Source organism: Coturnix japonica, chromosome 2, assembly GCF_001577835.2.
Source record: "Coturnix japonica isolate 7356 chromosome 2, Coturnix japonica 2.1, whole genome shotgun sequence".
Taxonomy (NCBI): Eukaryota; Metazoa; Chordata; class Aves; order Galliformes; family Phasianidae; genus Coturnix; species Coturnix japonica.
Genome location: NC_029517.1, coordinates 54,629,716 through 54,656,610, shown reverse-complemented (window position 1 = coordinate 54,656,610; position 26,895 = coordinate 54,629,716). Strand labels below are relative to the sequence as shown.

At 40.7% G+C, this 26,895-nt stretch overlaps 1 protein-coding gene across 3 annotated transcripts in view; it reads left to right on the top strand.

Moving 5' to 3' along the window:
* Positions 1–2,329: 2,329 nt before the first annotated feature.
* RETREG1 (reticulophagy regulator 1) overlaps positions 2,330–26,895 on the top strand; it is a 50,791-nt gene continuing 26,225 nt past the window's right edge. The window contains exons 1-3 of one of the 3 annotated variants that reach the window (XM_015854416.2): positions 2,330–2,595; positions 11,474–11,580; positions 13,287–13,317. In XM_015854416.2, coding sequence (XP_015709902.1) covers positions 2,345–2,595; positions 11,474–11,580; positions 13,287–13,317 — 389 coding nt within the window. In that variant the 5' untranslated portion in view covers positions 2,330–2,344. Of the gene's footprint in view, positions 2,596–8,690; positions 8,713–8,905; positions 8,932–11,473; positions 11,581–13,286; positions 13,318–26,895 lie in introns of those variants that run through there. The other 2 variants (XM_015854418.2, XM_015854417.2) reach the window with 2 other exon arrangements.

The following is a 26,895-nucleotide window of genomic DNA, read 5'->3' as shown; positions in this document are numbered from 1 at the left end:
CACTAATTTCCATTCATACCCTTTATGGAATAGGTCAGGAAAGCAGAGGCCTGTAGTGCAGAACAGGAACAAGTTTAATCAAGATATGGAAGACTTGTGTACCTATAGCCTGCCCTGCCCTCTCAAACCACCCTTCATCATCCCTGTTTTCTTGGGAGCAGAGAATCCTTGAACTCCTTGTGTCTGGTTTAATCAAAGGGACAGTGATGTGGAGTCTAAGTGCAGGGGCATTCAATCATATTCCAATCTTTTTAAAAAGCACAGAATATTGGAAAGGGTTATTTGCCTAAATCTGCCATGGCTGTAATCCTTAGGGCTACAGGACTATAATGCCTTTATCTGCATTTCACAAATTCAATACATACTAAGACCTAACATTGGTTAAACTCCAATTTAAATAGTTTAAACCAAGGATGATTTCTGTGGCTAACTATCCCATGTTCACTTTATATTGCATGAGGAACACCTGACTTCTATTCCTGCTTATCTTGTAGCTGTTTGGAGTCAGCTAGGCTTAGATCCTGAGTAGGTCAGCCCACAATACCAAAATAACTGAATGCTGGCAAGGGAAAGATAGTTGCTACTGGCTAAGCTGGAGAAGGTTTGATAGTATTATGGACAGCATCAACCACAACAAGCAGCTTGGCACACACAACAAATCATCCTAAAATGGCTTGAAAGGACGACTGCTTTTCCTCCTTGTCAGAGGTCCCTATTTTTACTCCCATGTACTAATAAAATTCCCTCTACTCCCACTCCCCAAAAGAGGCAATCAGAATCTGCAGGCATCCACTGCACCCTAGAGGGCAGGAGGGGTGCTGGAGCAGCATCAGAGAGCTCAGCAGCTAAGCAGCATGCAGCACACCTATAAGACAGCTGCCTATTTGCCAGCACTGCAAGGCCTCCTGTATTCATAAAGTCTTTTTAGGGCAAAGCTCCATCCATTGGCAAAGGGCTGAAGCAAAACAGCAAAGTATTTGTTGCTCCAGCCTTGCTGAAGCTCCTTCCCAGGCCTTACTTTTCTATTCATGTTGTTGGGTTACAAGGAAAGCCTGCCTCTTTGCTTTCATTGTCTCAGACCTTCACAAACAACACCTAATCACTTTCATACACTCAGAGGTATGTGGAATCATAAGCAACAGAACTCCTTCCCAAGGTCATCTGCTCAAACCACACAGAAGATGTGGAAATCCGCAGCCAATTACAGCTGAACCAACTCCATGATCTTTTGACTTTCTTTACCTTGGAGAAATAAAAGGTATTTCCACCTCTAAGCTCCTTTTGCTGCAGTGGTCAAGTGAAAGAGGGCGCGTAGCCAATTAAGCTTGAAGTAGATGTTAATCTACAACCCCAAATTACTCTATTTGTTAGTTTTCACTGCAAGAGCCAAGTATTTAATGAGTTACCAGGTCAGTTACACTGACAGACACGTTCTTTGAATCCCATTTTGCCTGTTCAGCAATTGATGCTCAAGGGATGTACCTCAGTGGGTGAGCTTTCCATGGTTTGAAGTTGGCCTCTTCTCCTGTGTAACAAGACGAAATGGCCTCAAGTTGTGCCAGGGGAGGTTCAGGTTGGATATTGCAGCCTTTCAATACCTGAAGGGAACCTACGTCCATGAGGGGAGTAAACTCTTCGAAAAGGCTGACAATAGCAGGACACGGGGAAATGGTTTTAAGTTGAAACAGGGAAGATTTAGGTTGGATGTTAGGGGGAAGTTCTTTACTAGAAGGGTGGTTAGGCCCTGGAACAGGCTGCCCAGGGAGGTTGTGGATGCCCCGTCCTTGGAGGTGTTCAAGACCAGGTTGGACGGGGCCCTGGGCAACCTGATCTAGTAAATGTGTATGTTTGGTGGCCCTGCCAGGCAGGGGGGTTGGAACTACATGATCCTTGAGGTCCCTTCCAACCCGGGTCATTCTATGATTCTTTGTGATTCTGTGATATTAGGAAATATTTCTTCTCAGAGAGAACAGTGAGGCCTGGGAACAGGCTGCCCAGGGAGGAGGTGGAGTCACTGCCCCTGGGTGTGTTCAAGAAACATGAAGATGTGACACTGAGGGACGTGGTGGGAACGGGTTAACGGTTGAGCTGGGTATCTCACTGGTCTTTTCCAACCTAAACGACCCTACAAGCACCAGCTGCTCCCCGCCAGGCGCCGCCCTCAGCCCCGCCCTCCCCATGCACCTGCCCCGCGCAGGCGCAGCCCCTCGTGACACCTGCCGCGATGACGCCACCGGGGTGTGTGAGTGTGTGACGGGGCGGGACCCGCCGTCCCGCTCTGCTCCGCCTCCCGCCCGGTCCGGCCCGGCTCGGCCCAGCCCAGCCCGGCCGCCGCCACCCAGCCATGGCGAGCGGGGCGTCCGCGCGGCCGCAGCAGCCGGAGACGGGCGGGGAGAGCGGCGGCGGCGGCGGGCGGGAGCGGCCGCAGGGCCCCCAGGATGCGGCCCCGGTAGAGGTGTCGGGCGGGGCCGGGGCGGCGGCGGCTCTACTCGGGGAGACGGGTCTGGCGGTGGGATGCTGCATCGCGGCGGCGCTGAGCTGGGAGCGGCCCCTCCACAGCCTGGGCGGCTTCGTCTGCGCCAACCTGCTCTTCTGGTGAGCGCTGGGCCTCCGCTACCGTGCGGTTCTGACGGCTGGCGGTGTGGGGGTGCCTTCCCTCAGGGGTTGCTTTAGGTGTGTGTGCTTCTCCTCGTCGGCGGCCTGGTCAGCCCTGATGGAGGGGTGGCAGTGGGAATGTTGCTGCAGCTCACCAAACCTGCCTTTAAAACTGAAGTTTTTCTAGTCCATTGTCGTTTGGTTGACAGAAGTCGGTAGTTCACAGAGGATGGCTTCGTTGTTATGTTTGTAGCACCTCTTCTGATGATTTGTGTAGAAAACAAAAGCTTGCCTTTCTTTGTGAAACTTCTTCAGAACTTCCCCTTGACCTTAGGGGAGGTTTATGTGTTGGGACTCCATGTACAGCTGAGACCCTAAGACTGAATCCTGTAAGGACAGGCTGAGGGAGCTGGGGTTGATCGCTTGGAGAAGAGAAGGCCCTGGGGAGACCTCATCACAGCCTTCCAGTACTTGAAGGGAGATGGTGAACAGGAGGGGGACTGGCGTGGGCAGATAGTGGCAGTGTAAGGGGGAACAGTGTAAAGGTAAAAGAGGAGAAGTTTAGATTAGATGTTGGGGAAGTTTATCAGCGAGAGGGCAGTGAGGTGCTGGCACAGCTGCCCATAGAAGCTGTGGTGCCCCATCCCTGTAGGTGCTCAAGGCCAGGTTGGATGGGGCCCTGGGCAGCCTGAGTTTGTGGGTGGCAGCCCTGCCCATGGCACGGGGTTGGGTGTGAGTGGGTTCCGAAATCCCTTCCAACCTGAATCTCAATTCTGTGAACTTGAACTGTGTTTCCAGTGCTTAAGGCTTCCTCCTTTCCTCTCCAATGAACAAGAGGCAAACAAGCAAATAAGTCGATTAACTGCAAACTCCACCTAGTTCCCCATAACTGTAGTGGTGATCCAAGTCACACAGAACTTTCTGAAGCTTCACAGTGCATGAGAAAATATCTGTGCGTATATCTCCAAAATCACTTCATCCTCTCAAATCCGAGGAGCAGCGTGTGTGATGTGTAATCTAAGTTGACTTTTGTTATCAGTCTTGCTCTTAAGTGCCCTTGGTAAGTCCTTTCACTAGGAAAATTATGTGGTTCTGCTCTCAGAGCTCACCTGCTCTGCCAGCAATTTGGAGGGTCATAATGCTTTATGTTTCTTTGTAATTGGCTCTGATAAAATCAAGGGCGGTGTTTAACTGGTTTCATTTCTGTGCCTCAAGGAGTAATAGCTGCTGGACAACCTGTTTGCTGTTCTTTTGTCCACGTGTATCGTGCATGCTGTGTATAATGTGTACAGAAAGTCTCATGGTCCTCCTGCAACTTGTGAAGTGACCTGTGGTTGAAGTTATTTTGTTGGGATTTGTAGCTCACTCTACTTTCTTAGTGTCAAAATGAGTCAGGGTGAAATGAAACCAGTGCAAGGATTGCTTTTATTTTGGTAATATTTCTGCCTCTCCTTGGAAAGCTCCTTCCTGATGCCAGGGGAGCTGAGAGATGAACTGGGGAGCTATGCAGTAAAATGGCAGTAAAACTGAAGAGCATCAGGAATGATCTCGTCAGCAAACCTCTGAAAGCTGACACTGAAAATGAAACGCTGCTTTAAATCTGGTCTCGCATTTCTCTCCTTTGGTGTGTTGGCATCACGTATCTGCAGCGCAGCGTGCTTGCTCCCTCTGCTTCCCTCTGGAGCTCCAGTCCAGCTGGTCAGCCTGGTTGCTGTGACTCAGCTCGAGCCAGGACACAGCACTGGGTGTGAGTGGAGCCCAGCTGCCTGCAGAGCCTGTCCTCACAGCTCTCGGTGCTGACAGCACTGTGGGCTGGAGGAGCGTTGCCTGTTAGTTCCTCAGCGCTGCTGTCCCGTGCCTGCAATACTCCCCATCCATCTGCAGATTGCCTGTGTTCAGGGCATAGGGCCTCGATTCTCAGTGTTCCTCAGGATTGAGAGAAAAGCAGAAGGATGGCTGAGGGCTTCCTTGGCTGTATCAGCAGTATTGGTACTCTTCCCCTGAGAAATCTTCCATCCGGATGCTGTATATGAATACATTTTTTTTACATTTACTACTGAAATAACATTCTTGTGGTACAACAAATTTGCTAATTTAATTTCACCATGTTTTCCAAAGCTCTTTTACTTTAAAATATTGCAAATAAATCATCACGGACTGTTTTAACGAGGCCTAAAACACATTGTTCTTGATAGTGACTGATGGATGTTTTTATACTGCTAATTACTCTGCCATTTTTTAGTTTCCTAGGATTTCTCATGCAAAGACTGCTCTGAACTTCAGACCCAGCTCACTGCTTACAAATACAACTTTCCTCTTGGTCTTGTCTGTATCGGGAGGCATTTTTATGCTGGTGATGTTGTTCCTAGGAGGCTGATAAGGTGATGGCTGCTGTTGTTCAGTCAGTGTGGGAGCTGTCATGCCAGTGGTTGTTTGCCCCCACTTGTTTGTGTGGAGCTGTTCTTAATGATGATTCACTTGGAACTTCTTGTACCAGTATTACCAGTGTGCCACCAGATCATAGGATGGTTTGGGTTGGAAGGGACCTTTAAGATCATCCAGTTCCAGCCCCGTGCTATAGGCAGGGACACCTCTCTAGACCAGGTTGCTCAAATCCCCATCCAGCCTGGCTTTGAGTGCTCCCAGGAAGGGGGCAACATGTTCCAGTATCTCATCACCCTCACAGCACAGAATTTGTTCCTGATATCTAGTCTAAATCCACCTTCTTCCAGTGAAAGCCATTTCCCCTCATCCTGTCCCTTCTAAAACGTCCCTCTGCAGCCTTCCTGTAGGCTGCCTTAATGTACTGGAAGGCTGCCATTAGTGAGAAATTCAGAGACTTTGTCTCAGTTGTATTGGCTATCGAAATTTGACTTTCATTTTCACTTAAACATCTCTGGGTGTTAATGAGTCCAGGCTTTGAAACTGCAGGTGTTGCTGGTGAACTCCTCATGGCTTGAATTCAGCTGATACTCTTTCAGAACTGTTTTCAGCTGTTTTCGAATCCTTATCTTGTGGAATGGATGCTTTCCCAAAAGCTTCCCATGCTTTCTGAACTCAACTTCATGTTCTGATAGCAATGTCAGCTGTGATTGAATTGTAGAGGCTACTTGTTTTCAGTTGGGTAGCTTTAATCACAGAATCACAGAATTATCAAGGTTGGAAAAGACCTAGAAGATCATCTAGTCCAACCATTACCAATACTTCCCAGCTAAATCATATTCCTCAACACAACATCCAGACGTTTCTTGAACACTCCCATGGTCGGTGACTCCACCACCTCCCTGTGCAGTGCATTCCAATGCCCAACTACCCTTTCCGAGAAGTAATACTTCCTAATGTCCAGCCTGAATCTCCCCTGGCACAGAATAAAACCATTCCCTCTAGTTCTATCACTGATTACACGAGAGAAGAGGCCAACCCCCAGCTCACTACAACCTCCCTTCTTATGTTTAGTTTTCCAACATGTTATTAAAATTTTAGAAGGCTTCAAAGGTAAGGTGGAATGGAAGGCTAAATAAATTTAATTAAGAAAAAAAAAGCACCATTATCTCAACAGCTTTTTTTCGTGACAACTTGCATAGTTTTGGCTGAGAGATTGGTTTACTGGAATGAAAATTGACATTGTTTAAGAGCCAGGCTGTGTTACATAAAAAACCTGGCCACTTGACAGTATGTTTTCAACCACTCAGCAGAAAGCGGGATCAATCAGCAAATAAATCAAGGAGGATAATTGAGGAGCTGAGGGAAAGCGAGCATTACTGAATAATTAAGGACCAAATCCAGGATGAGGACTTTATGGAAGATGGAAATGCTAAACCGAGCAGAACTGCAACACAGCTTGGGTTTGTAGTTCCCTCATGACACGAAGGCATTCTGCACCTAACCTAGTTGTGTCCAGAGAGAAATGATTCTTACTTTCTTTTGTAGCTCAAGATAACGAGACCTTTAAAATAGCGAGTGTAATCCTGAGAACAATAGAACTTCTAGGAAGATACGCTGTGCTCCATGGGAGATGTTACAGGACTAATGAGAGCATTAGAGAAAAGGAGATTTAGGGCAATGTGGTGGTGGTGGATTTTTTTTAACATCAAACTGCTGCTACTGTATGAGAAAATGGGATTAAGGGTTCTTCTGCACTTTCCCAGAGTATGGGTTAATTGAGGTCATCTGGGCATGTTTGTACAAGAATAAAGGCAGGCAGGTTCTTTGATTTCTGTGCTTAATTCGATGTACTTTTAACTCTTGGAAGCATCTCCCGTTTTCACTGAAGAAATGGGGACAGGACTAGGGGTAATGGGATGAAAGTACAGCATAGGAAGTTCCACGCTAATGTGCGGAAGAACTTCTTTACAGTGAGGGTGACGGAGCACTGGAACAGGCTGCCCAGGGAGGTGGTGGAATCTCCTTCTCTGGAGATATTCAAGACCCACCTGGACGCCTACCTGTGTGACATGGTGTAGGGAACCTGCTTTGGCAGGGGGGGTGGACGACATGATCTCTAGAGGTCCCTTCCAACCCCTACAATTCTGTGATTCTGTGAAATGGTAGCATTTGATGTCGTGGTAGACTCAGAAGGTTGTTGAGGTTACTGAAACATCCTCCTTTTATAAGCTTTTATTTTAAATGCCCATCTGAATGGAATCAGTTATGGCAAATCTGATCTAGAGCCCACAAATGTAGTTCTAACTACTGCTTTCCCCAGGAGGTTTTCCTGCACACATCATGAGATGTCATATTTTTGCTTAGAGAATTATGTTGATGATATGAGATAAAAATCTTGTTTCCTGTAGTTCGGGTAGAGAGAATAAGCCATTTCAATTCTTACCCTTTGTCTTAGTGACTTGTAGCTAATCGTAATTCTATAGAAGTGTTCAGCAGTCTTTGCCTTTTGCGCCGCTTCTACAGGTGGCTGCGAAGTGACAACAGTTTGAGCTGGTGGGAGTCTTTCTTATGTTGGGAGTTAATGTATTACTCCTATGAAGAAAGATTGAGGGAACTGAGCTTGTTTAGCTTGGAGAAGGCTCTGGGGAGACCTCATTGCAGCCTTCCAGTATTTGAAGGGAGCATATAAACAGGAAGGAGAAAGGCTGTTTACGAGGGTGAACAGCAACAGGACAAGGGGGAATGGATTTAAACTGAGACAGGGAGATTTAGGTTAGATATTAGGAGGAAGATTTTCATGCAGAGGGTGGTGACGCACTGGAACAGGTTGCCCAAGGAGGCTGTGGATGCCTCATCCTTGGAAGCATTCAAGGCCAGGCTGGATGTGGCTCTGGGCAGCCTGGTCTGGTGGTTGGTGACCCTGCACACAGCAGGGGGGTTGAAACTCAGTTATCACTGTGGTCGTTTTCAACCCAGACCATTCTGTGGTTCTTTGATGATTCCTAAATCTTTATTTCTAGGTTTCCTAGGGAGCTGCTGTCCAGGTTGATGGATGCCATCTGTGCTTTCTGGCTCAACAAACACAGTCCTAATCTGTTGTATAAAACCTGGCAAATAAACCTCTTGAATAAAAGCTTGAAGATTGAATTGTCTTTGTCTTTAACAAAAAAGTAATTGAAGAGAATGTTGCAAGTTTTAGAGTGGTAGTTGTGTCCTCTTCTGGTTTTTGTTGCTTGGTTGTGGGTTTTTTAGTATTATTTTTATGTATTTAATAACAGAATTTTTAGTTAGGCACTATTGGATGGAAAATATCTTGGTTGAATTGACTTCTTCCAGTTCTTCATTCTATTCTTGTTTGAGTGTTTGGCTTGTATTCTTGTTTGGTGCCTTCGGTGGCGCAGTGATAGGAATGCCGCGTTGCAACACCAGAGGCCCGGGTTCGAATCCCCCCTGTGGCGCAAGTGGTAGAAGTGCCGCTCTGCTACACAGAGGCTCGAATCCCGGGGGGTTGGACTCGTTGATCTCTAAGGTCCCTTCCAACCCGCACGAGACTGTGATACTGTGATGTCACAGTACTGATTTTGTGCATTCAGTTCAAAGGGAAGAGAAGGAACTGGTTTGCTGCCGCAGGAGCCTCAGGCTCTCCCATCTTGGGAATCTTCCCTCGAGGTCTACCTAACTTTCCTGTTTTGCGTTGACTGAACTTGAGCTGCTGCTTCTGCAAGATACCATGTAAATCACCTGTTTGTAGAGTCATAGAAGACCGTAGGTTGGGAAGACAACAGGATGTCAGCTAGTCTGACTTCTTGCTAGAAGTAGGTCCAGTTAGGTCAAGTTACTCAGGTGCTTACCTGATCAAGTTCATACTCCCCAGTGATCTGCCCTCTGCTTACTACCTCCAGTAGCTCTTCCATTTGGCTGTTCTAAATGTCAGCAGAGGATGTCTCACAGGTGAGACCACTGTTGTCTGGGTGAGAGGTCTGAAGCACTTCTAGCTGCCCTAAAACCAGGTGACTGCATCTGAATCTTTGTCTGAGTAAAGGCCTTAAGTATACTGTACACAGTATATGATGGTGTCATTCTGGACACTCTCAGTTTTGTCAGGTATGTATGTGTTTTAGAAGTATTCAAATAAACTTTGTTAATTAAAATAAGAGGAGGAAAAAAACAACTAATCATAAGCAAAAGTACTGCTGTGCCACCGTGACTTTTTGTTAATCCGGTTGCTATGCCTCATGTTGATAATTCCTTTAAGAATTTTGCTACACCATTAGCATAATACGTGGTTTTCAGATCCCAGCATGTTGGACTAACCTTTCAATAAGCTGAAGGTGGACATATGCCAAAAAACTAGGGAGAACATTATCAGCCATTGAACCCTAAGGGACTTAAGGGCGTAGACTTGTCTGACATATGGCTCGCAGTGTTTCTAATCTGTATTACTGGAGCACCTGAGGGCTGACAAACGGTGGCTGTGAGTTTGTATGAGACGATCTTTGTTGCAAACAGTGTGACCTGAACAAAAAATACTGAAAGAATGGAGGAAAGACTGAGAACTAACAGCATTGAGACACCAGAATCCTTAACAATTTGAAGTTCTCCATATAAGTGAACTCATTTGACTGCTGTGATAACTGCTCTATGTAGATTGCGTTGTTGTTTTTTTTTCCCCAAAAAAATTTATGGAGCAGAAAGACTGTAGTAACAGGAATGTAGAATGAGATGTCTTGGAAACATCTTTTAGACAGGACACTACCTTGCTAATCCTTGTTTGCTAATCCTTGTCCGTGTTAGTGCAACCGTTTTTAACAGCAGGTGACAGCTGTGATTGCAGTGAAACTATGAGTATGGCTTAGTCGTGACTGTAAAGTAGGTCAAATGCTCTCTGTATTCTCTGGCAGGTAGTAAGTGTCTTTTCTTACCTTTAAGAACTAGTAAAATGTGTGTTTATGAATGTTTACCTGTGTGACGTGGTGTAGGGAGCCTGCTTTGGCAGGGTGGTTGGACTCGATGATCTCTAGAGGTCCCTTCCAACCCCTACAATTCTGTGATTCTGTGATAAACTCCAGTACTGGTGTATTTCAGCCACTAAGGACTGCCCAGTGTTAACTGTGAAGTTAAAACTTGCTATTCAATCCTATAAAATGCTAATGAACAAGCACCATGTAGGATAGTCGTAGTCTTAATTCTGTACAACTTAAAGGTCTGCCTTTGTTACGAACAAAGAAATAGCATTAAAAATTATTCTCTGTATTGTCACAACTCCCCTTCTCCCCCATCATCAGCAAGTTTAGAAAAAAAAGTGGGTTAAGACAAAGCATTTGGAGGTTTTCTTTGTTGCAATTCAGTTTTCTCAGGCCTGCAGGGAGTATGAGAGCAGTTTTCCACAACTGTATCTTCAGCTTAGTAAAAACTCCTAGAAGGCAGCTTTCTTTATGTAAAAACCAAGTGTTCACAGGAGCACGCCATGCTTCAGTTCTTTTCCCTCTTGTTCCTGCAGGAAGGCTGCCACAACAACTAGTTTTGTGTCCAACTGTTCTGTTTACAAACCATTTACGTGCTTTGTATGACTGTATTTGTTGTTACTCTTACCACTACCCTGGACAGTAGCTTCTTGCTATTCTTGGCTATCTTCAGCTTCCATCATTTATTTTTTTTTTTTGTTTGGAACTTAATGGTTTTAAGTTAAAAGAGGGAAGATTTAGGTTGGATGTTAGGGGGAAGTTCTTTACTAGGAGAGTGGTGAGGCCCTGGAACAGGCTGCCCAGGGAGGTTGTGGATGCCCCGTCCTTGGAGGTGTTCAAGACCAGGTTGGACGGGGCCCTGGGCAACCTGATCTAGTAAATGTGTATGTTTGGTGGCCGTGCCAGGCAGGGGGGTTGGAACTACATGATCCTTGAGGTCCCTTCCAACCCGGGTCATTCTGTGATTCTGTGACTCAACTAGGCTCATTGCAAAAACTTTTTGTAATGAAGAACAAAAATCACAAAAGCTCATTATGAAGACAAGTTGGAGTATTGTGCTATGAATGACATGATTTTACCTCATCTTCACATTTGAAAGAATCGTTTGTATAAGGATCTGCTGTGAAGTTAGGTCCTGTAAGAAACACAAGGAAATGTTTAACTTACGCTGTGTCTGAATTAAAAAAAACCAAAAAAACACAAAACAATTTATGTTAATAAAACATAAGTTGATTGTAAAAGTAACGCTTCTTATGCAGTAATGAAGATATTCTGTTTGTATACTTTAGCTGTGCTTAGATAAAAGCATGGACAAAAAAAAATGTACTAAAAACTCAATGTATGGTTAAATGAGCCTGGCATGCTTGGAGCTCTTAGTGTTTGCTTCCTGTGAAAGCACAGGGGGAAGGAACTAAATTTAATTAATATCCTGTTAGTCTATTTTTTCTTTTTATTTTCAACCTGTAGGTTTATGTATAATTCCAATCAGTTCACAAGAATTCAGTGTTTATTTTTTCTTAACATTCTAGGTTTGTTGCGCTGACCCCTTGGAGAGTGTATCATCTGACTTCTCTCATTATACTTGGACTACTAGTTCTACAGATAATAAAGGATTTGGTGTTATCTAGGGTAAAAGGTAAGACACTATAGTGATAAAATTCCTTGCTTTAACACTCGTGTTTCATAGCATATAAGTACATTACTAAATCTCTTTTAATATTATGATTCTAAGATTATTGCAAAAATATCAGATGGAATCTACAATGATCTGTTACCATTTTCTATGAAGTTTCTGTTTTATAAGCAGGGTACTACTACTATGAGACATGCTTCAGCATGAGTATAACCACTATCAGTGAACAATCATTCTTGTCTCTCAGCTGCTTGATCTGAGTATACATTGCATCCCTAAAAGTTCCTGTCTCCTCTGATTATACACTAGGTGGCTATTGGTAGGTTTGGGAGACCAAATAGGAATCAGTCAACTTTGGAAATAGGTTGTGAAGTGACCTATATTTGCACAGTTCAAATAAGTGAATTTTTTTTTTCTAGACTCCAGTTCACTGCAGTTTCCAGTGCGTAAAAACTCTTATGTGAATACTACCAAGTTTGAAAGAGATTAATAATTCATTGGCTGATTGACCGTTTTTTATGTTGTTGTTTGCTTGTTTTTAATTTATTTTGTCTCATACTTCATTATCATCTTGAACATTCTTTGGCAAAATGACTGTCATCTCTTGTACTTCATGTTATTAGGGAACATTTTTTGAAGTGACATGTTTTATTTGTTCTTTGATGTTGAATCCAATGCAGAGTGTTTGAAAAATCATTAAGGAATGCAGGAAATAAGCATCAGAGATGCACAGTATTCCTCTGCAATATGCTGTCCTTTCATTTTTTACTTCCCCAGCCTATAGTTCCCTGCTAAGTTACAACAGTTATTCACAAACTTTTTTGAAGTACTATTCACTGTCATTGCCTTCTCCACAATCTTAGTGGCTGTTCTGCTGCCTGCTTGCTCAGTGAACAACTTAAAAAACTTATCATAATTTTTTAGACTCAGTGTTGTGTAAGTTACCTCTAACACAGAATGACCCACCAGTCAGGTGGTGATTTACACAAGTTCTCTCTTAGCTATTACTGCTAATTGATGCTTTTTGTATTGACCAAATGCTAGACGTACCAATATTTACCAAGCTGGCAGAGTGAAAATACCATCCCGTCTTCGTCTGGTGTTCCCATCTGGCGTGGGATTACTCAACTGTTCATCATAAAAATGAAATCAGGAAGACCTCTGCTTCCCAGCTTTATGTTCTCAGTATGATTATTTTACACCACTTGCATTTCTTTCAGTGTTTTTTGTTTATTTTTTAACGCAAATCTAATGAATGGTTATTGATCGAATAGAAAGAAATATTTCTTCTTGTAGTGATTTGGAAATAATTGTCACTCCAAACAGCAGAAGAACTTCTTCCCAGAATAACAATTCTGTACAGCTACTTCCCACTTCCAGCTAGCCACTAGATGGCAAGATTAGTACAGGGTCGTAAGGAATGTAGAAAGTGATTGTCAGTTTGTAGTTGTAAAGCAGGAGTCATATTGGTTACCTTCTACTTCAGTGTGAAAATGTAGCTACAAACTATTCATTACTATTTAAACTGGTAGGTTAAGTTTATGGAAAAAGATGTGTTCTAATGGTTGTCACTCTGGTTTGAATTGTTATTTAGGCTTCCTTACTCATTTTGTCCCAAATTTGCATATTTCTACAAATAAAGAGGAAAAAACTATATATGGTTTCTGTTTTAGTGCATTGTGAATCGTCTTATGCTCTCTTTGTTGCAGGTGCACAGCTTTGGAGGAGCATCACTGACAAGTAGGTACATTATTTTTAATATGCTGTTTATTTGATATCATCTCTTCTTACGGTTAATATGGAATTTAAGAGTGTACTTTCCCTGTAATTAAAATAGAAATGGAATTATTTTAATATCTTTTTTAGGTTTGTTATTGTTTGTTTCAGTTTTAATAACTGTCCACAAATAATTTTTTCTGAGTTTAATTGTATTAAAGACGACATCGATGTGTCAAGTACTTCTAGAAATGCTTTTTCTCAATAGGTTTATGATGTTTTGTGTTTTCTGGAAATCGGTGTTTCCTTTGAATCTAGTTACTAGAGGAAAGTGCAGTGCTGGTTAAGGAGGTCGCTTTCTTTTAGAACATCATTGTACAATTGCCTTCTAGAAGTAGTTAAGCCTGCTGTGATTTCCTTTATCTCTGTAATAAACTTTACAAGTAATCAATTTAAAATTTCATTTCAGTTAAATGTTAGTTGATATCCACAGGAATAATTGTGAAATCTCTTGATTTACCGTTGTGCTGACTCAGCTCACACACAAATGTTTGTATAATGTTGTTAGGGTGGTGTATGTAACTGATTTCATTTGTTCAGGGTTTATACAATATTTCTGAATGTACAGACTACTTCCACAGTAAAAGTATGTGTATTTAAGCTATTTTTTTTCTGAATAGACCACCAGTGGTCATTGTACATCCAGCATTGTTTGAAAGCAACTGTTGCATTACAAATAGACATTAGTACACTACTGTGTTAAGCTTTGTCTCTATAGGAAATAGCAGTTTCCCTATTATTTTCTCTCTCTCACTGTAGCCTGTGCTACTAGCTAATATAACGCAAATGTTGTATGTCTCTGTGCAAGGTAATTTGCAGTAACAGGAACACAAGATCAGTTTAGGAGCAGGAGAAACCAGGCCAGTCACAGTGTATAAGAGCAGGACAAGCTTCTAAGATGATTCTCATGATATACTTTCCCAGCCTTCGGCAACTTGCAGCTAAAAGACTTCAATTGAAGTACCACATAACTTGTGTTTTCCCTTCCCCCCAGCCTGTGCTGGGTGGACTTTTACTTTCATGAATTTGACTTGTTGCTTTTGGTATTGCAAGCTTCTGGTAGCCAAAACATCACGTAGCACAGAGGCCCACTGCTGAATTTTATGTTATGTGAATAGTACAGCCTTGTGCTTGGTTACTAATACTACATAGTAGTATCTTAATTCCATTCTACCTTTCTCCTTTTTTGGTTGGAAGAGTTAGTAAATAATCACACTCTATTAATACTCTCCAATGGTCTGTGTCTGCTAAGTCCACAAATTGAATGATTATGAGAAGTTTTCTATAGCTTTGGTGTATTCATTGTGCCTTTTGTGACTTCCATTTCTGTCATGCTGATGATATGGGGACAGGGTAAGAGGTTGTGTTCCACTTTGAGAAGACCTTGGACTATGCATTAGAATAACAATGCCCTCATAATGAATCTTCATGTTTGATTGGCGTTTTTTAACCTCTGCTGAGCACTGAACTGATGTTTACGTGGGCATTTAACAAAGATCACCTTCATGCCTGTATGGTATTTAAGGTTCCGTTATCAGTATGACTCACTTCATATTTACCTCTCTTTTATCTGTCTTTTGGCAAGCAAGTCACTTGATACATCATTGAAATTCTGTGATTCTTTGCTGTTGGTCTTCCTCGTAACCAGAATCATTTAGCATAGTAAGGAGACTCTCATCTTAATACTTTTTTAGCCAAATGGCTCAAAACTATGTTTTACTTTTATATAGGTTGCTCTGAAATTGATGTATTTCGATGAAAACTACAATATGTATAAAGAGCACAGTAACGCTATTTGATAGAGCAAATTTTCAGCTAAAATATATTATTTTTCAACATAGTCACCACCGTTAGCTCTGCATTTTCATCAATTATCAACAGGAACTCTTAATTTCCTGGTATGATGGTTGTGCATGGCTGTCCAGAATATGGCTTGTCATGTCCTCATTGCCACTGCTGGAATGTATCGCTCACCACCTCACCATCTATTTCTTGGTCTCCATAAGCATTCAGCAAGTGTCGGTGAATGGTGATACATGCTTTTTTTGTATGGAGGGATTCAGCAATGTTCCTTTGCTTCACATGTGCTTCCATGTTCGACACCACTTTGTCCAACTGTCCCTCTGCTGCCATTTGTCGCACAGCAACAAAGCATAATTAATGGAATACCAGTGGGAAGGTCCAGCGTCTACTGCCATACCACCAATATCCACTGCTGACCTTGTGGGCCAACGTCATAAAATAGAAGGCTTTACTTCTGAAACAACCCTTGTAAGCTAGCATGAAAATTATCCAATCCCAAAGATAACAAAAAACAGTGAAGCCCCAGGCCCACCCCCACCAGTGTCTTAGAACAGTTCTTTCAATTTCAACTTAATCAACAGGAATTCAGGAAAAAAACAAAAAAACAAACCCAGCAAACTTAAACACCCACACTGCAAACAAATGCAAAGTCCTTATGTGAGCATGAAAGAGTTCTAACTGAAAGGATGCCAACAGCTGAAATATCACTTCTGTTAAGTAAACTCTCAAAGCCGCCTTAACACCAGAGGACTGTGAAGTGTCTAAAGGAGAATCTATTTATAGAGAAGTCATGACACAGTGACATAAAATGTCAGTAAAGGCAGATCTGTTCTGTACAGATGGTCAGAAGATCTAGTGAAGGACATGTCTGTCCTGCACTGCACTGGGGGTCTGCAAGGACAATTTCTTAAAGGGGCGTGATATCACAGACCTTCTGTATTTTAAGAGTCAGCAATACTGCAGATGAATGCTGATATTCAGGAAAATTCACCTGAATTTCCTATTAGGCTTTCAGCAAAGTCTCTCATAAAACTCTCTTACTGAGACTAAGAATTCATGCAATGAGAGGAAGCCCTTGCAAGATTAATTCTCTTTGTTATGATACTTGCATTTGTTTTTCAATGTTCATCTACGTTGCACATCCCTTCTGCTGCAAGTACGCTCTAAGTTTTGAACTAAGCATTAAGAGTCCTTCCGCAAAGTTTATTTTGCTGCATTTGCTTTCAGTTCTGCTTTGTCTTTGTTGAGCACTGCTAACTAGGTAGAGCAACATGGCCTTGCATCTTTTTCATTGCATTGCTTCAAGTGAGCTTGTCATGAGACACTGCTCAGTAGTTAGCCGTCCTGGATTTTTCTTAGACAGTATCCTTGCTGACAGGAGCATACAAACAGACACGTAGAGGTTACTGTCCAGAACTCCCCTATCTCTTGCCATCCCCTGCAGTGCTTAATTCAGATATTTCTTTCCAAAGAGTTTACTGTCTGTGATAGATGTGACCTCTCAGAACTGTCAGAGTTGCCATTCACTTGCAGGGGAACAAGTATCATTGCTTGCTAGGAAACTGCAGCTACTGGGCCAGCAGATGCTACATCCGTTCCTTGGTAGAGCAACTTCAGACTGTACCTCTCTAAGATCTGGGTTCATCTTTTGACCTGCACAAATTTCGCTCTTGTGTCAGCCCAGTTTGGAGAAGTTTGTCATCATTATAAGGGTTAGAGCACTCACTCTGTGCAGGTCGATTTTCTGCATTGCAAGTATTGCATGTGGAAATGTTTGAATCCTGCTTATTTGTTTGTTTTCTAAGAATAAGATTATTATTTTTTTTTAAACTAATTGTAACTCCAGTAATGTGCAGGTGCATAATTCTTCCTGATATGTCACAGACACCAGTAGAAAACACTCATCATGTTCTTGCTGCAGATAAACACCTTTCATCTAATTAACACATGGAGGATGTGCTTCATTTATTACATCTGATGCATTACATACCTCTGATTATCATATGCTTTGCCTGCTGCATTGATTTAAGACAGACTGAAATTAATTCAGTGAAGGTAAGGTTTTTTATCTAGTCTACCTAGTTTTCTGTGATCAATTGAGAAGAGTAGAAGTATTCTGTGAGACACATAGCATGATTTGTCTCATCCTCTATGAGATACCTAACCAGCCTATAGGCGCATTATGCCTCAATAGTAACTTCTTGTTTCCCTTGAATATGCTTTACACCTAGGTGTGATGACAAGGAGCATAAGGTTTTGTGTCACTACTTCCTGTTGTTCTAAAGGCTCATCGATCTTAAGGATGTCGTGGACTGATTCTAGTGCTTAGAATGAGAAGTTCACTCTTGCCGTAATGTGCTGGAATGCCATACACAGACATAAAAGCCGTAGGGTTTGACAAACAAGCCCGGGGACTGAATTCTGGATTTAGTTCTGCCTCTACTTATGCAAACAGTTTCTCCAAAATGATTATCCAGCACAGTATGATTCTGTCTTCAGATCACTCTTGAGACCTTGAGGATATACTTAATCATATCTCAAGATGAGTGTTCTTTCCTTTAGGGTGTTTGTGAAAGATCCATCTGAAGATTAGTAGATTAGGAAATAAGAGGAAATAAGATTTCCATTAGGAAACAGGGTCAAGGTTGTAACAGAAATGCTTTTGTGTTACGTGTGTTAATTCATCTCCTTGATGCTGCAGATAATAACAAAGCTAAAGTAAGCCAATGCCAGTCAACTGTGTGCCAGTACTGAAACCAGGCTAAGAGTATCAGTTTCTGTTGCTAAAACAGTTGGTCTTGGTTTGATCATCCAGACTAAATATGTTCTTCACGTGGCTGTATTCAACTGCATTAAGACTGTTAACAGATTTAACAAACAAACATCCTCTCCCCTGATACTTTTGAAGTCCAGACAAACATGGCATACTTCCTTGGGTAAGCCTAACTTGCCTTCTGTCCCTATCAGCTAAAGAATAAAGGTGATGCATTCTTGAGGCAGGAAGAAGGGAGTAACTGCTGAGGAAGTACTGGCTGAAACAAGGGACCAGGGGAATTTTACTGGAGTTTCTTTAACTTTTTTTGTCACTAGTATATATTTCATCTTCCCAGATATTTACTGATTTGAGAGTTAGGCTTTTGGAAACTGATTGTTCCTGCTGCTTTCCTCGTAGCATCCATGTATTTCCTATCATAGTGCCCCAAACCAAGGCCTTGTCATTATCAAATGTAAAAGATCAATTATTCTATGCCTTGCATATATATTCCAGACATAGATTTATTTTCTCTAAAAATACTGCAGAGAACTCAAATAGCTTAGATCCTGTTGTGAATATTCTCCTTTTTCTCTATACTGCTTGTTTGATATTGCTGTTTTTGCATTCATCCATTTGTCTTATAAAACATTATACTTCCTTGATGAGCTTGACTGGCTGATTGTTTCATGTCATATTCCAGTCCAAGCTCCTCTTTGAACCCTGATTCTGTCCTCTATAGTTTCTGCCACTCCTTCCAGGATATTTCCTCTCAGTCATCTGAAGGATTAGTGTTGGTATTGCATGACAATACATGTCAATCTTGTATAACAAGGCATTTCTAATACCTGCCCTTTGGTATGGCTTTTCAATGAAATGTGCTGTTACTTTGTGGGGATTGCTTATGGGCAATACAATTCTTGGATAAATGTATTACTCCTTTCTTTCCTGTCCTTTCCTCTGATAGGATTTCTGAACCTATTGACTAGTTGTAGTCAAAATTACCAAGGGCTGTGTAGAGACAACTGTAAACTATTTTGAGAGCTCTGATGGATTTACATTTACATATATTGTGGCTTTGTGGACTGAGGTACAAGGGAGATTACCTTTGCTTACTTCTGTTTTTTTTTTTTCTCGTTCTTCTGATAGCAAACGTGTTTTTGGACAGATCTTTAAGTAAAATATCAAGAAGCAGAAGAATAATTTGCATATTCTGGTTTCTTGGTATCGCAAATCTTGTTGACAAGAAATTTCATTAATTGTTTCTAAGCTTGTTGAAACGTTCTTTTTTATATACTCTCCTGGATAAACAAATGTTATTTTCTGAGTAAATCAGAAGGAGAAACAGTGTGGAACAGGTGATTTCACATGGAGGCTTCCAAAAATCCTTATACCCATCATTTTGTCAGTTTTCCTTGTGTTGGAAAATAGGTCGCCTGAGAACCAGCACCATAAGACACGCATGTATTCTTTGTGATGCTTAAATAAACTAGATTTTAAATACTTTTATTCAAGTGAAGTCACTGCATCAGTGATTGAATGTGTGAAATGAGTACCTGACATAAATACAGCCTTGGCAAACTGCAGGGTATGCTACATCCTGTGCAAACTGTGACTCAGTAATTAATTTCCTTTGTTACTCATTGGTAGAAATGAACTATTGCACTCAGCTGAAAAAATGCTAGCTTTGTAATGATGAGAGGGTGGAAAAACAGCCTTTGTTCATCACTTTACATAAGCCTGTCGGCTTTTCTTCAGCAATTTATAACATACAGTAAAGCCTGCTTGACTTCATGTTTAATTTATTTTTTTTTAAGTATGGTGCTACAGTCACCTTTCAATTATTTGTAAGAATGTTTATGGATCTACTGTGCCAAAAAAGCTGTTCTGTTAAAGGTGTCTATGAGTGCAGCCAGGAGGCTTTGTACATTGTGAACAACCCAAGAAATGCTAATTCTGAGCTGACCCAATTCTGAGATCGCTGTTTCATTCTTGCTGGCATGTCACATAATACCTGTATTATCACCAGTGAGGAAAAAATGCAACCTCCCAAGTTGTTTTGGTTTTTATAATTTTTTTTTTTACATCAGCTTCTTGCCAGAACTAAGAAAGCAGAACCTAGAAACAGGTGAGTTGAATAGAATCATAGAATCACAGAATTGCTCAGGTTGGAAAAGACCTTAAAGATCACCAAGTCCAACCACAACCTAACCATACTACCCTAACAAACAACCCTCTGCTAAATCATGTCCCTGAGCACCACATCCTAATTGTTTTTAAGGCACAGTGATCAAGTGAACACAGTGATCAAGTGAACACAGTCAGTACAATGGAGGAGATGGGTGAGGAAATGGACCTCAGACAGATAAAATTGCTAGAATATCTTGTTACTGCTCTCCTGTGCCACTTGTCCCTTTCTCCACTTGTCCCTTTTTCCACTTGTCCCTTTTTCCACAGTACTAGCTCAAAAACAGATACCTCCATCTACTCTTCTGTCTTAGGCAGGAGCAAGTATGGCAGATCCTGCAGTTGAATTTGCTCTTTTGGACAGTCCAAGAATATCCAGTGCAAGAACATCCAGTTGCCTGCATTATGCCAAATTTTCTCAGCTTTCAGCTTGGGATTTTGGAAGTGTCTTTTAGTACTTTCATGTTCCACACTGATACGGCAACATTATCATCTTCAGCACAAGAGAAAAAGTTTTAGAAATCTCACTACAGGGAATACAAAGTATAGCATCTGTTGCACTTTCCCTATTCATTCAAAAATCCTTGGAAACTCAGCTTCTAGTGCACACTTTATATACGTTGCTGTCAAATTTGAGTATGACTGCACTTGTAAATTATAGTCCTTTGCTTTATTTTTTTTTTTTGTTGTTTTTTTTTTTGTTGTTTTTTACTCTATTGACAGAGTGTTTATTATAAATAGTGTGCTTCAGAGGCAGGGTATATTTTGGCTGCTGGCCTAAATAGTATTATAGGAAAACATGTCCAGAAACGTGAATAATACGTATTTTCTCAATGAGAAAGTGAAACTTTAAATGAAGTGTACATAGGGGAAGTAACAAAGCCCTCTCATATTTTAGATAGATATCCTTCCAGCTGAAAGATCCAAAAGGTTTGAACGTACTTTTGTAAAACGTCAGCCAAAAACTAATGTACTTTCTTAGACAAACGGACTTCAAGCCATGTGTTGAACTCAGCCTCAAGGTATGAACTGTCTTTTGAAAGGTAGCAGTGTACTTCCTACCAGGCTTGGATGGATACAATTGCAGCATTCTGTAAGGAAGTTCTTGCAATTCCCTGCCTCTTTCAGCTCTCACCCAGAGTATTTATTCCTAATCCAAAAAGATATCTGAATGAGTATTTGGTCTGCTAGGATTTTCTAATTTATGGTGGAGATCCATTTCATGTGTGCCCCGGTGGCGCAGTGGTAGGAATGCCGCGTTGCAACACCATAGGCCCGGGTTCGAATCCCCCTGTGGTGCAAGTGGTAGAAGTGCCGCTCTGCTACACAGGAGGCTCACATTCCGGGAGTTGGACTCGATGATCTCTAAGGTCCCTTCCAACCCGCACGAGACTGTGAGACTGTGAAATGTTTCGCGATTTATATGTGTGTCAATTTAAAGAATTCAAACGAGCTCAGGCAGATTTAGTAAAACATATGATCCATTTTTCTAGAAAGATAGATCATAGTCGCGTGTTGTTGTGTTTTTGAAATGGTTAACAATCAGCAGTATCGTGTTAAGATTACAAGGTTCCAAACCCCATTAAAGAAGACTGAAAACTGAAACCAAAACGTCACTTTTGTAACTCCTTGCAGAGTTATACCATATATTGTATTTGGACTACTGTCCAGACACCGGAACAACCTTTTTGATTGCTAAATAGTTATTGGGCATCCTTGCTTGCTTCAGGGATTTGTTCTGTTTGCTCTTATTTAAAAGGTTCTTTATAATTAGGGTTGCATGGACTGATTAATACTTAATCTAGAGAATATCATTGCAGTAAGCGTGACACAGCTCATGAGTAGGGGAAGATTGCATTTCTGATCAGTGTGGCGCTTTGAACAGAGCGACATAACCTCATATTGCTCACTAGCAGGGAAGTTCACAATACTGACCTTTTTAAAGGGTAGAGGGTAAATTTAAGTGGAAAGATTAAAGGCAGAATGTTCATGTGCCTTATTCTCTATGTTTATTCCATTGCACGTGTAACATTTTCACCATGGATATTTTTATTCTATTCTTACCACTTTCCATTTTAACAGTTGAACAACTGCGAGAGATAACTTACAATCCTGAAGTCATTTGACTTGTCATCTTAAAGGGTATTTATAAACTATAGCATTCAGGGAGCCCCCAGTGTTACTCTAAATAGAGATGCTACTTTTAGGAGTAAGAAAAATGGCCTGTTTAGTTTTGAAGTTGCTTTTCAGAACCAACTATTTTTTATCACATATTTGAATCAAATCCCATAAGAACAGGTAGCCAGCTTAGGCACGTATTATATTTTGATATGGTAATATCAAGACTGCTTGAAAAGCAAATGGTATGGGTTAAGCCAAGCCAAAACTTGAAAGATGCTTTTCTTCTACAAGTGCAATTAGCTTTTTTCTTCCTTTAATATTGGTCTAAATTGTCCATTTCCCATAGGAAGAAGTGTTGCTTTTGTTATTTTATTATTCTGGGAGAAAAATAAGATTTGCTCCCCATATAAAAAGGCTGCCAAATCAAAGACCTAAATCTGACGTAAGTTTCTTAATCTGAGGTGTTTGCTTGTAACAGTTGTTACCAACCACAGAATTTTTCTTGCCACGCGGATCAGCACCAGTTTGATTACGAGAATATATGTATATAAACGGTTCTGCACAGAAACTGCTCTGTGGGCAGCTATTCCTGAGCAATGATTTGAGCAGCATTCAGATCATTCAGCAGATAATGCACAGTTTTATCGAATCTGAGACACAAATCATTGAATCTGTGCCTCATTTTTCTGCTTAGGAAGCTTGCTTTTCTGTACTGTTGCATATGATTTGATAAACTTGATTATTAAAATAATATTTTGTATTGCCTTATGTCTCAACAGCAAAAACACGGGTTGTAAAGCATGTAGAATTACATAGTGTTCCATTAGCAGTAGGGTTGTCTTCCTGAATGCTGCAAGAATATTTTACACAAAGAGAAAATGTGCAGGTCCCCAACAGCCTTCTGAGTGAATTGCTGCCAAATATTCAAATTCTGAATAATTTGAAAGGCCAATGAAAAATTGAGGGTAATAAGGGGAAAAAAAAACAGTCATCTTTGGTTAATTTGAGAACTCAATAAACGTTTCTTCCAACTCTTATGAATATTGAAACTAGGCATTTAGAAATGCATACTGGATGTTGCTGTGGAAGGAAGCGGGCTTCATTGCACAGAACCTTTAGAATGATGGCAGTCAGGAGTAAGACCAGAGTGAGTATAGTTGAGTTTATATAGTAATAGGGTTTTGACCTTTAATTGCATCTGGTTTGCCAAATACAGGCATTAGATTTCAAACGCATGATGGAAATTATTTACTGAGGACATAAGAACTTATAGTCATTGGCTCTTCTATATTTTTTTGATGCTGCAGACGTGTTTGTTGTAACACATGAGGGTGTGTTCCCCAGCGCAACATCTGATTAGTCACTAATTTAGTAAGGAATGTCCTGGCACACAGTTTTGTCGAAGCATGTGAGCCTATCAGCAGAGTAACATATTCTTTTAGGTGTTTCAACATACAGTTGAGTAAAACAGCTCAGCCGTTTTGAAATGAGCCTTATGATATTCCTTCCTCGAGTCTGCTTTCTTTCTTCTTACTAACAGAAGAGTTGTTTCGCATTAACTGACCAAAATACATTTGCTACCAAAATTCTTTTTCTGCTTATATTCCAAAATGCTTTAGTCAGAGTCTAAATATCAATGGAAATTAGCTCTCAAGCTACACATCTTTCACCTTTACACTAAGGAAAAAGAGGGTGGCATATGTTCATGGTTTTTCATTCTCAGGGCAGGTTTATCTTCTCCTGAATACAGGTGGTCAGACATACTCAGGAGAACAGCTTAACAAACATTTTCAGAGATTTACTGTAGTGCAAAAGTATGAAAGTTCTCTGAAGTACAGCTGCACGTTGTGTTCACATCACTGTATGACACACACACTTCGTTCTCCTATCTAAGATTTTATACAGGGAGAATGGTGCTCTAAATTTTAAGCCTTTTCTTACTAAGAGCTTTGATTGTTAGTACAGTTAAGGCATAAGGGACATCGCTGTAGCCATTGACATTACTGTAGGCCAGTTCATAGTGTCAGAGTAATTCATATGAAAATTTGATGATAAATATTAAAATGTCCAGCATTAGTATAGTAGAAATATTTTAAAGTATTTTAAAATGATAGATGTATTTAAAAGTTAAAAATTGCAGACAAGACCAAACGATGAGTAGAATTTGAAGTGGCCAGCTGAATCTCCAGTAGTCATTATTGGATAGGATATCCTAAGAAACATGTCTTTTATCTCTCAGTATTGGAATGAGGGAACATCAAAATAGCAAGCAGCAGATTGAGGAAATAAATAAATGTAAGAAAGCTTTGGAGATCCCTGACACAGGATTGTTGTGAAAAGTAGTTCTATGTGTGGATTAAAAATACAAATTACAGGACAGTTCTTTGAAGAAAATAAATCAAAAGCTATTAAATACAAATTCACCACCTCTGGCTTTGGAAGTCCCTGACCTACAGATTGACGGAGGCTGTGTGTTATTATTATTTATTACTGATGCATCATTGCATATTATCCTGCGTCTTATTCTGTTCTTTGGATATCCCCATGTATTCAGTTTTGGCAGTTCTTAAAGACAGAATACAGGGTAAGACAGGCCATAAGCTGACCCAGCTTACCTGTTCTTTTTAATCAGGTTATGACCTTTGCCTTTTCACTGAGTGACATAATAAGCAGTTACCTAAACATCACCAAAAACTTAAATGAATACATCTATTTATTTCTGCATGTGTGTAAGTTTTTAACGAATTGCAAATAAATGTTGAAGTCTCAGAAATGCCAGAAGGGTGTGGAAGACAGCTATTGTCCAGTTTTTGACTGAGTGTTGTTACCAACAAACCCATGGAAGGTGCATGGTCAAAATGTATCCAAGAACCTGCTTTTATACACTGGAGTTTGATATTGTTGTCTTAAAGTCAGTAAAACAGTAGTATCTGAAGTTTGCACATTTTATGCTAGATATATAGATATTAATGTATCATATATATCTTTTGAAAAATGTTTAGCTGGATGCATGTGCATGTTTCCTTGGACCATAAACTGAGACAAAAGCATGTAGTACTGTTGTCTTGTATATTGGTTGTAAGGACTCTAAATGTGTTTGAACAGTTATAGTATGGAGTTTTATGCCACAACTATACAGGAACAAAACTGATTCAATTCCAAGTTCACTGTAGAAGTGCAGATTTCCTAGGATGGACAACTGGGTGACTTCAGTCTTCATTTGTTCAAAGAATTCAGTGTTTTGTACTGTAAGCAAAGCACAAGAATGAATATGGGCATGTAGATGAAAAATCCTTTATCTGACGATAAATAGAGCTATAAATAAGTTAATATTAAAGTTAATATTAATTTGGCTTCCTGATAACACTGTCAGCCTCTCAGCAAAATGTCATCCTCATTATGATCTTCTTAAGGCAGGGCTAGGGGTTATCATTTCAGCACTTGTGGCTGAGTGCTCTGGCAGCATTCACACAACTAGCTCGGTATTCCACTCAGTTGCAAATCTGCCTGTGTGCTTGGTTACAAACAAGTCAGGCTACAGCTCTGTATTTTCATTGCTCCTGGTCTGAATGTTTCTTGACTTTCGTCATCCCCAGAATGGTGTAAGTTTAGGTTTTTGAGGGAGGGTATCATTGCAGAGGGGCTTGCTTTCTCTGTTGCAATCTTGGCTGTATTTTTTGTGGAGCGGTATGGTGCTTTATTGGCCTTCAAAGTGTAAGTTTTGCAGTTATTTCACTTAAGAGCTGGATACTAAAAGAGCAGAAGTATCGCTGTTTGACAAGTATTTGCTTTGGAGAAACTCCACTAAGAAATTAGGCACAAGTCACTCAAGAATAAAGGTAGTTTTGTTTCTGTCAGTGAATCTCATAATTAACTATACAGTTCAGTCTGCAGTTGTATACATGGATGAGTTTTCATCACATGAAGCATACAGTTTATCTGTCCATTCTATTTCTGATGTTAGATCTCATGTTTGCCTGTCTTACCCTCATGTTGTTGTCTGTGGTGTAATTCAGGAGTATTTTCTTTACATTTTGGTGTTAGCATTTGAGAACATTATGTTTCCTTTCACTTTCCAGCTGGCACAGCTCTGCTGTGGTGAGTGAGGAATTCCCATATTTTTCTGTTCATTTTTTTTAATTATTATTATTTTTTTTCTGATTGCTCTGCATCCATGAGTATATTCCTTCTGAAATGACATGTGGTCACAGATCCATTTAAAATGGTACAAACTTTAAAGTTATGTAAATGTATGTGTCCTTGTTTTTATTATAAATATGTATAATAGTTTGCTAATGTGCTGTTATATATAGTGAAGTTGAACAGTAGTGATAAGTAGCATACTGATTACTGGATGATCCATCAGATAAAATCTGGCCTCAAACTGAGTCACAGTCATAATAATTTTATGTTTTTCTATGTCTCTTTTTCTCTGTTTCATTAGTTGCCACAGTGAGACTAAATAACTCAAATGAAAAAGTTCTGTATAGGGAGAGAGTATTATTATTATTTTAACTTCAGACATATTAAAGAGTCTTTACCTTCTGTCACATAGTAAACCAATAAATAGGTAATAAATTGATGAGAAAAATTAGCAGAATGATTTGGGAAGCTGTCTCACTTGCGTGATGTAGGTGTTAAAGAAAGGCTGCCCTAAAGGGGAACCAGAAAAACCAAGA